Raw genomic sequence first — 11,497 nt, forward strand, 5'->3', positions numbered from 1 at the left:
GTCCCTGGCAGCTGTCTGTCTTAGTCTGTTCAGACTGCTAGAATATCATAGACTGGATGGCGTATAAACAACAGAAATTTATTTCTCAGAGTTTTGGAGGTTGGGAAGTCCAAGACCAAGGTGCCAGCAGATTCAGTGCCTGATGAGGGCCCACTTCCTGGTCCATTTCATAGTTGGCCATCTTCCCGTTGTGTCTTCACACGACAGAGGGATGAATGGCAGAAGGGGTCAGGAAGTTCTCTGGGGTCACTTTTATATATTTTTAAATCCTTACCTAAGGAATGAGGATATTTTTTTCCATTGATTTAAAGAGAGAGAGGACGAGAGGGGGAAGGGAAGAGAGAGAGATAGGGAAGAGAGAAACATCCATGTGATAGAGACATATCAATCAGTTGCCTCCCACATGCTCCCAGACTGGGGAGTAGGACCAGATCTGCAACCCTGGTATGTGCCCTTGACCCAGAATTGAACCTGGGACCCTCCAGTGTGCAGGCCGGTGCTCTAACCACTGAGCAATGCTGGCCAGGGCTCTGGGATCATTTTTAAAGGGCACTGATCCCATTCATAAGGCCTCTACCCTCATGAGCTAGTCACCTGCCAAAGGCCCCACCTCTGAATACCATCACAATAAGACATTTGAACTTTGGTGGGGACACAAAAATTCAGCCCATAACAGTGGCACTACCTGTCCAACACAAGTTTAAACTGGCTCAAGGCTTAAAGATTTCTGACCGCCAAGATCACGTGTACCTAGGCTGAAAATTAATATGAAGGCTGGTTCTTGCATGCATGTAATACTGCACTAGTAGTTTTCCTCTTTTAGTTCAGAATTATTTTTAAAGTATATTTAATTTTGCTGTAGATTTTTATTGATGTTTAAGCTTCTACTATCATTTATAATTTTTATGTTTAGAAGAATGTTACTGAATGATGAAGAGTCTTAACATTCACACATCACATCCCTAAGCCAACAATGCAAGCCTAACAATGGAGTGTCAACTTCTAGTAATACCACCAAGTCAATAATACTTTGCAGTGAGACTAAGTAGCAGATACAATGGGAGAGCAAGAGAGTGACGCTGGAGGTAGCAGGTGCATGTGGATCTCAGTGCTACAGACTGAGCTATTGGAGTGGAGCTGAGGCTGCTATTACTGAGGGTTGAGTGCTTCAGGCTCAATCCTAGAGCACAGCCTGTGGTATATTTGAAACAGTATTTATCACAAACAACAGGAGCTGAAAGTATGTTGTTTGGGGAAGAGGGATTGATTAGAAGGAGGTGGGAGAGTAAGTCACACTGCATAATTGTTGAGATCATGTACCTTAGAGTCAGACAAATACAGGTTTGCATCCCAATTCCTCAAAGTCCTAACTCTGTGGCCTTAGGCAAATTACTGAATCACTCTGAGCCTCAATTTATTTATCTGTAAAATGGAAATAATAAAGGGATCTACTTCAGGGAATTGTTTAAAGGGTTGATTGGGATTCAGTGCATATAAAGCTCATGGTATGATGTAACATACATGGCAAGCACATGATAAATGTTAACGATTGTTATGTTAGTTAACAACATTTGTGGTCTCCTACTAGGAACTTTGTGTATTACTTCATTTAATCCTCCCAGCAACATGAAGAGGGGATATTACTCTCATTCCAATAGCAAGAATACTGGGGTCGAAAGGGGTTCAGTAGCTGCTAGTAACTGGAGAGCAGGTCTATTCTTCTACAAAGTCCAGAAGAACGTAGGCTCTCACAAGAGCGATGGCAGTAATTCATTGAGGAGGACATGAGAGTCCAAGGACCGCACTCCACAACCTCTCCAAATCCCTGTCTTTCCTCCTCTCCACCACTAGGCTGTCATCTTCTAAGGTCCTGGCCCAGAACGAGTGGTAGGGTGCATCTTCCCAGAGGCCCCTGGGCCCTCCCAGCACAGCACAGTGCTTCCGCCACCTCTCGGAATCATTATGGGACTCCCACAGCACAGTCTCTGTGGCCCTCACTAACAAGGCCCTGGGTGAGAATGTACTTTGTTCCTGAGAATTCATTAAGAATTAGATGTTTGAAAAGGTTTCTCCAGTTTTTGTCTCCTTTCTTGGGTTTCTCCCTCATCTCCAGCTTCAGAAGTCAGCTTGTCTCTGCCCACAGGTCCTATTTGGACTAGACGTGTGAGAGAGTGAAGTTCCCTGGGTGACAAACAACTCCCCTATGTCCTAGGTGGTAAGTGGAGTTATTAAGGTAACTGCCCAAATGATTCCCGCAGATTAATATGGAAAGGATGGTAGGAATGTTTGGAAAATTTCTAAACCATTACAGATATATAAGGCCCCACTGCTTGACCACTGTAGTATTAATTAGGGCTTGTATTATCTACCTGTGCTTAGCTCTCCCTCTATTCTCCTCCCCCTTCTTCGGCTAATTTTGAGGTCCCACGAGGATAACACTATGGTGGAGAAGTCCATGTCAGAGATGATCTCAGCCTCTCTTTATCTTATTACCATATATATATATAGCCCATATATTCTTTCGTCCTGAGTAGCTGACGGAGCTTGGGCAGGTGTTACCCCTCTTACATCCCTTTCCATAAAACCTTGCTGGCCTCTGCACCAACACAAGGTGAGGTTCTTTCGTGGCCTTCCCTCTGCTCTCATGTACCAGGGAAGGGACTTTAGTTGTTATTGAGTAGTAAAACCTGGTTTTACAGATGCAGCAACCAAGGTCTCACAAGCAAAACTCAGAGGCTTGCTCAGGATGACTTATCAGGTGAGTGGAATAGCTGGGACTATGATGCAGAGATTGGAGCTCCTCCTCCAGGCATCTTTATCAGTCCCCTCTCTTTTAGATGAAAGCTTGTGTTTTTGTTTTTTTTTAAATCATTTTTATTCTGTTATGGGTGAACAGGATGAGATTCAGTGTTCCACTTCCCTTATTGGGAATCCAGTCCTCATTGGACAGCCTGACCAGGTCACTAAGACCAACCTTAGTGCATGAAGGACCTAGTGGAACTTCAGAGCAGGAAGCGGTCACAGCATAACAGACAGCCTGAAGAATAGAATTGCAGGACCCTAAGAGTAGTGGTCTTGAAGGGACCCCTTGACTCTGATCACTCTTGTGATTTTATCAGCACGGATGTCCTGGATGGATAGTCCAGTAGACAACCCAGAATTTAGAAGTTCTCATGTAAGCCTCATCCTTTATTGACTGAAGACTAGTCAGCAGCTCATGATTTACTTATTTTTAAGGACTATTTCTTCTGATTATAGAAAATATATGGAAAATTTATATAAAACTGTGTCAGTGTGTGGATTGCTACAACTGCATGCCCCATCTAGACAAATGAAGGAGCCATCTCTACAGCACTAACCTTGTGTCTTTTACACGACTCTACCGCCTCCAAATCAGATCAATTCTTCAAAGTCTAGCACAGATCCCAACCTGTCCAGAAGCCCTTTCCTCACTCCTGTAGGCCACAATGATGCCCTCTTTGTCAGAATATATTAATTTATCTATGAATGGAACATAGCTAAAATGAATTTATGCATATAGTTCTTAAAGTGGAATCAGTCTTGAATCTTATCCTAAAATGGACTGTAGGAAGTACACCGAATGACTAACTGATTGGGCCAGAAGGTGAAGTGGTGAGGCCACATAGAAGACAAAGTGCAGCTGGAATGGTGAAGATGTAAATGTCACTTTAAGATGGGCACAGATCAGGGAGGTATTTCTGTAGGAGGGAGCATTTGAGCTGAGATAAGGACATTCTATATAGAGGAAATAGCATGAGCAAAGATGGGGATATAGAAAGTCACTAAGTTTGCAATCTGATGACATGGGTTAAAACAAAAAGGGAAATTAAAGGGCAGTCTGCTGACTGTGACCCTGACCCGCCCAAGGCACTCACTTGGACTTCAGCTACTGCAGGCTGGAATCTAAAAGGGCACAGCTACAGTGATTGTGGGACTGGGTCTTTGAGTCATAAGAATGAGTCAGAAATAGATTTAGAGAGAATTGAGGAGAAGGACATGGCCTTATGATCCTTGAGATACCTTGTGTTTCCTAGAGCAGCGGTGTGTGTAAAGGTTAAGAGCAGGCTCTGGAGTCAGACTACATGGGTTAAAATCCTGCCTCTGCCACTTGCTTTATGTGACTCATGTTCCTCCCCCCTCCCCCGCTTCCTCTCCCCCTGTGAAACAGGGATTAAAAATGGTATCCATCTAATAGGGAGGTTTTGAGGAATAAGTGAGAAGTGAGTTGATACATGCAAAGCACTTAGACCTGTACATGGTGCCTAGTCCCGAGTAAGTGTCTTGGTGACGGTTAGCTATGATTATTATCAGGGAATGCTCCCAGGAAATTCTGTCAGCATTAAAGATATTGGGGCAGCCTGTGCAGTGGAAATCACAGGGGAAGTGGTTTCTGGTTTCTCTTTTGTTCAGTTAGTTTACTGTGATGTGGCACTTAATAGGTATGTCTTGATCATGCCCACAAGGTGTTACTTTGTAAAATATTATTAAAATAAACTGTATTAATTTAGACACATCAGAAAGTAGAGAAGAGTAGAAGAAAGATAATAAAAATCACCTGTATTATAACTAAAATCATGGATACATTTTGGTATTTCCTTCAAGTCTTGTTTCTCTGTGTGTGAGAGTGTGAGTGTTGAGTGTTTTTATGTTAGTATTTAAATAATATTATGTTGTATAGTTTTGCAGTATTGGGGTGCTTAATGTTTTTCTGTTGCAGGGAAGTTCATATACCATGTGATATTCTAGTCATCAAAGTTTAAACAAAATTTCTTTCAACAATTTTATGAGCCTAGAGCTTGTTATTAGTGGAATTATTTACTTGACAATTTTTTTTTTCATTTTTCTCCTCTGTTTTGTTTGGCTTTTGAGACTATTTAAAATATATTTTAATGTACATTTTCCTATAATTGTGCTTATTTTACTTAAATTTTTTATTTAAGTAATATAGAGCTATAGGGAGTATTCTCTTAAAATTTATTTTTTTCTTGTGTAACTCTGGCTGTAATATTTTCTATTTGTAATTGTTTGCATTTACCCATTTTTTTCTTGCTTAGACTTACTTGCCCAATATCGGTTTATTGGCTTATTTAAATGGATTTACTTTTCTTTTGTTTTTCTAATATATTATTTACTCATTCATTCTATCACTCTGCCTTCCACTAAGTCAATCTTCTTCCCCAGAGAAGACCAATACTTCCAGTGTCTTGAGTATTCTTCTGGATATATATATATATATATATATATATATATCCAGAAGAATATATATATATATATATATATATATATATATATATATAACAAATAAAAACTTATATTATGTTATGTTATGTTATGTTATGTTATGTTATGTTATGTTATGTTATGTTATGTTATGTTATGTTAATCAGTGTGCCTGTGTGTGTTCTTTTTCTCCTTTTCGATGTAAACCAAAGCATACTATATTCATCCTACAAGTTGTATTTTACATTTAATAATATGGCTTTGATATCTTTCAAATTAGCACAGACAAAGCTGTTTTCTATAACTGCATAGTATTTATTCAAAGGATATACCATTATGAATTTAGCCAGTCCTCTGATAAAGAACAGTTATGTTATTTTCAATTATTTGCTATTACAAACAGTGTTGCAACAAATAACCTCATGCATATGTCACTTTTTAAATGTGCCCATATATCTTTTGCATAAATTCTCAGAAGTGGAATTTTTGGGTGAAAGAAAAAACACACCAGTAATTTTGAAAAATATTGCCAAATTTCTCTTTTTCCTTTTTGATTCTGCCTTACAACTACCATGCAAATTCCCCTTGTGGCCAACCCTAACCTGGAATCATACAGAGAATGGAATTTGGGAATGTAGTTTCAGCTTAGCTAATTTGCTGGAAGTTTTAGATGTTTATAAATTAGTCAATTTTGGTTATTTTTAAATTTTTTCTATATTTTGCATCACCCTTATACTATTAAAATTCCACATTTCCCCCCCCCAATAATTTTAATTTTGCATTTAAATATTTGATCCGTTTAGAATTTTATTTTTGTAAAATATATGATGTACATATGCAACTTATGTTTTTCCAAGATAGCTCTGTTATTGCTTCTACTCATAGTACTTATTGCATAGTACATTTTCCCATTCATTTAAGATTCCACTTACATCATGTATTAAATTCCTACATTACCTTAGGTCTATTCCTGGACTTGTCATTTTTTTAAAAGCTTACAAAATGTCATTTTATTTTCATTTTTTCTTAGCTTTTTTGAAGTATGACTGACAAATAAAATTGAAATGTGTTTGAAATGTACAACATAATGATTGCATACATTTACATTGTGAAAGGATTCCTACAATCAAATTAATGAGCACATCTATCACCTCACAAAGTTACTTTTTTTTTTTTTTTTTTTTGGTGAGAACATTTAAGTTCTCTTAGCAAATTTTAATGATGCAATGCAGTATTATTAACAACTAGATGCCCGGTGCATGAATTCATTGTGAAAGGATTCCTACAATCAAATTAATGAGCACACCCCACCCGGTGCATGGGTGGGGTCCCTTGGCCTGGCCAGTGATTGAGGACGAGTGGGGCCATCTTGACCAGTCCTGATCAGCCAGACCCCAGCAGCAAGTTAATCTACTGGTCGGAGCGTCTGCCCCCTCATGGTCAGTGTGCATCATAGCGACTGGTTGAGTGGTCAACTGAACAGTAGACCGATCAGTCGGACACTTAGCATATTAGGCTTTTATATATATAGATAGTCACCGCTTTATACATTTGATCCTTAAACTAATTCTTCTTTTAATTAAATGCACCATTTTCCAACCTCTCCCCATTTCTTATAGATCTTTTCTAATTTCTTGATTTGATTTTTTAATCAATGTTCTTTAGTTTAGTTAATATATTTACTTAAGGTTATACATTTTCTTCTGAACACTGATTTAGTGATAATCCTTTAATGTGTATTGATTTCATTATCTCCCCTTTTCCTCCCACAGACATTATTTATTTTTAGTTTTGATTCCCTCTTTGGTCCAACTGTTTCTTAAAGATTTTTAAAAATATTGGGATTTATTGGTAAAAATTGTTTTCCTTTAAATTGGATTGTGATTAAATATTATTGTCTGAATTATTTATTCTTTAAGAATTTGCTGAATTTCTGGTTTATATATGCTCTTTGGGCAGGGTGAATGTTTTGTGGGCATTTGAAAAAGTTGAGTATAAGAGAAAAAAAGAAAAAGGTGAGCATATCAGTTCTACCTCTTGAGTAATCAATTATATTGAGGTCTTTTATAGTCTTACTTTTCTATCAAATTAACTCTATTATAAAAGTCACTAAAATCCACTAGCTATTATTCTATATCTGCTTGAAATCCTGCACTTTTGGCTGTATTTATCAATACCAGATATTGGGAGCATTCATTTGCCTAACTATTATGTCTTCTGGCACCCTTATGATTCAAAATTAGGGGTGAGTTATTTTACCATTTCCTTGTCTGTAATCAATGTAGATAGGTAACTAGAACTGTTTTCTTTATCTCTCATCCCAGCTTTATGTGTGTCTACAGCCTGCAAATACAGCCTACCTGTGAGATTTGTCATTTAACTCTCCCCTGCTTCTTGAATCCAACTCAGGATCACAGAGGTAACGATGCCATACTATGTACCCTATTCCCATTATTGCAAAGAAGGGCTTTTGGTTGTATTCCCTAGTGAGTGCCCCCTTTTTATGGAGAATTATACTTGTCTAGATTTTGCTATTGTCATGGATTTTTCTCTTTCTGCCACTCTGCTATTTAACCTCCACTATACTTGAAGTTCTCTGATCTAGTTTGTGCACTAAGAGTTTTGAATATTTGCTAGTCTCTTTGAAGATAGAATCTATATTTTTATTCTTGTTTTAGCTGTAGTGGGAAGAGATTTGAGAAGAGAAAGTTCCAGATTTACTCTGCTATGTTTAAATCAGAAATACACTTTCTACTTATTTATTTTCTCCAAGGGTTTTGCCCTTCATAATCTCTATTAATAGATTCTTTCAGCTAAGACAGAGAAAGAAGTCCAGGATGATGATATCACCTGTCCATATACCTGAGAATGAAGAAAGCCATTGAGGTAATTGTCACAAGAGAGTTAATAGCTGTGGTGTGTCTCTGGGAGTAGGAAAGTCCTTACTTGGAGAGTGGGTACTTAGGAAAAGGCTCAGCATATAGAAAAAAAATTTATTTTTGAATAAATTTATCAAGAGGAATGATTCTTTATCTCCTTGGATGTTTTCCTGCAGGAACTAATGCAGCCAAAATCGGGGCCCAATGGAACAACCATTACTGAGTTCCTTCTATTGGGCTTGGTGGAGACACCGGAGCTGTGGCCTCTTGTCTTTGTGCTCTTCCTCTTTGCCTACCTGGTCACAGTTGGGGGCAACCTCAGCATCCTGGCTGCCATCTTGGTGGAGCCCAAACTCCATACCCCCATGTACTTCTTCCTGGGGAACCTATCCATGCTAGACATTGGGTGCATCACTGTAACTGTTCCCTCAACATTGGGTCGCCTCTTGTCCCACAAGCGTGCAGTTTCCTATGGAGCGTGCCTCACACAGCTTTTCTTCTTCCATCAGTTGGCTGGTGTAGACTGCTTCCTGTTGACAGCCATGGCCTATGACCGATTTCTGGCCATCTGCCGGCCCCTCACCTACAGCGCCCGCATGAGCCATTCAGTGCAGTGGATATTGGTGGCTGTGTCCTGGGCCTGTGCCCTCACCAATGCACTGATCCATACTATTGCCCTAACTACACTCAATTTCTGTGGTCCCAATGAGGTGAATCACTTCTACTGTGACCTCCCACAGCTCTTCCAGCTCTCTTGCTCTAGTACCCAACTCAATGAGGGGCTGCTCTTTGCTATGAGTTTTGTAATGGCAGGTATACCTGTGGTTCTCATCATCACATCCTACACCCACGTGGCAGCTGCAGTTCTACAAATCCGCTCAGTGGAGGGCAGGAAGAAAGCCTTCTTCACATGTGGCTCCCATCTCACTGTGGTTTGCCTCTTCTATGGAACTGGTATCTTCAACTACATGCGTATGGGTTCAGAGGAGGCTTCAGACAAAGATAAAGCTGTTGGAATTTTCAACACTGTCTTCAACCCTATGCTGAATCCAATTATCTATAGCCTTAGAAACCCTGATGTGCAGGGTGCCCTCTGGCGGGTAATCACAGGAAAGCGGTCACTGACTTAATAAGGTTTCCAGTTTCACTTCCTCCTATTCTCTTTTTGGGCTAAAGGAGAAATCCTCTGGGGCCAGTAACTGCTTCTATCTCTCTGAGCATAAGGATTTTTTTTTTTTTTGTAGGGGATAGTCGTTACAGCATCCCAAAGAACCTCTGCCCAGTTATAGACAATGGATATGTAAATTAATGCTGTCAGTTCCCTTGACAAATTACAACTTCAGTCACTGTGTGCTCCCTTTTCTGGGGAGAAGTGAAACCTAGGGAGCCCTGAATGCTTGCAGGTTCAAGTACCATTGGGAATGACTCTTTGGTTAGTTATAGCCTGGGTTTCCCAAATATTCCTGCAAATTTTCCCCACCAGAGGTTCATCTGATTCCCTGGAGTTCAGGTATACTTCGTCTGTTAATAAAACATATGCCTAGAAATCAGGATTACTTTATTTATCTCATCAGGCTTCTACAAGTCTGAAAATGCATCTCATCTCTTTATATCACACAAAGATGCCCTGGAATATAGAGGGGACAAATGGGAGCTGAATGGTCACGTGTTCTCTAAGTAACTCTGAAGAGCATGATTCCTGTGTGAAAATTTTTAAAACATCCTCATCCTAGGATATGTTTAATGATTTTAGAGAGAGGAAAAGGGAGAGAGAAAAATATTGATGTGAGAGAGAAACATTGTTCGTTTGCCTCCCACAGGTGCCCCCACTGGGGATCAAAGACGTAACCTAGATATGTGCTCTGATTGGGAATTGAACACACAATCCTGAAGAGTGTCAGAAGACACATTCTTCTTCTGTGTCCTCAGAGCTAGGCCCAACTGCAGATCTTGAAGTGACCCCATAATCCAGCTCCTACCCTTTGAAGCACAGGCTAGGAACACTTCTGCCCACCCAGTGACTTGGAGGAACAGTCCCACAGGTAGGCCTGCCAAACTTGGTCTGACTGTGGTTCTTGCAGAAGCCCTATAACCAATATCCAATTTCAAAGAGACATCTCAGCAGTTTACTGGGGCCAGCTCCAGGCATCCCTGCCTGATGATTAAACCCTAAATCCTGAAAAGTGCTCCCATGTCAATGAACTCTTTCTATTCAGCCTTAAGTTGTACCTATCCTTCATTCCTCATGATCCATTCCCATATTGCTCCTCTATGAACTATAGGAACTTCCAGTTTATGCCATGATATAATAGCCAGTGTATTAATTTCTTATTACTCCTCTACCAAATTACCATAAAGTTGGTGACTTAAACCAATAGAAATGTATTCACTTATGGTCTGATGGATAATCCAAAATGAGTCCTATAGGGCCAACTTCAAGGTGTCAGCAGGGGAAGTTCTTCCTGGGGGTCCAGAGGAGAATCCATCCTTTGGCTTGTGGCCACATCACTCCAATCTCTGCCTCCATCTGTAATAAAATAACTCTACTTGTCTATTATAAGGACTCTTGCTTTTTGGGCTCTCTTGGATAATCTAGGACAAGCTCCCTAGCTGAAGACCTCTTATAATCTACAGTCTTTTTTACCATATCAAAAGTTGATTTTAGGAATTAGGGCCTGGATATCTTTGTGGGCCATTATTCAGCCTGCCACAGCCAGTTATGGGAATTCTTTTCAGGAGATAATTATTTCCTCTTGGATTATAGATGGGATTTTCTTATGCGTAGACCTAACCCTAATTTTTCTGGATGCACTGAGGAGAAATGGGAGAACTTCTTAAGGAGGATTAGAATCACCCCCTTTGCATGGTCTTTGGCAAAAAAAAAAAAAGGGGGGGGGTTGACTACCTCTAGCAAGGGAGCAAAGATACTTTTACCAGTCAAGTTCAGGAGCATTTGGAGGGTTCCAAATGCTCATGCTAACCTTCTGAAACGTCCCATCCAGGACTCAAGGTGTCACCCCTTCCCTATCAGGGCTCTGGATTTAGCATAGGAGATGCAACTAAGCTACACATTCATCATCCACTATAGCTCTACCACCCTTACAATTAGGTCCAAGTTTGGATTTTCTACATTGTCTCCCTTGTGGCTGCAGAAGATTAATGTCTCATTAATGTTGCCATGCAAGTATCCTGGCTTTCACAACATACCTTGAATTGATAGCTGGCTGACCTGGGTCCATCATTATGTTTTTTCAAGACTTCTAAGAAAGTTAACAAAAACCACCCTTTATTTTTAAAACTCCACTATTCTTATAATTACCATCTATCTATCCTATATAATAAAAAGGTAATATGCAAATTGACCATCACTCCAACAC

At 39.7% G+C, this 11,497-nt stretch overlaps 1 protein-coding gene across 1 annotated transcript; it reads left to right on the forward strand.

Moving 5' to 3' along the window:
• Nucleotides 1-8,290: 8,290 nt before the first annotated feature.
• On the forward strand, nucleotides 8,291-9,250 carry LOC103304443 (olfactory receptor 3A2-like). Its single transcript, XM_054708820.1, has one exon. It carries the CDS (start codon nucleotides 8,303-8,305, stop codon nucleotides 9,248-9,250), a length of 948 nt encoding a protein of 315 aa, XP_054564795.1. The 5' UTR covers nucleotides 8,291-8,302.
• Nucleotides 9,251-11,497: the final 2,247 nt, after the last annotated feature.

Source organism: Eptesicus fuscus, chromosome 20 (genome assembly GCF_027574615.1).
Source record: "Eptesicus fuscus isolate TK198812 chromosome 20, DD_ASM_mEF_20220401, whole genome shotgun sequence".
In the NCBI taxonomy this organism is placed as follows: domain Eukaryota; kingdom Metazoa; phylum Chordata; class Mammalia; order Chiroptera; family Vespertilionidae; genus Eptesicus; species Eptesicus fuscus.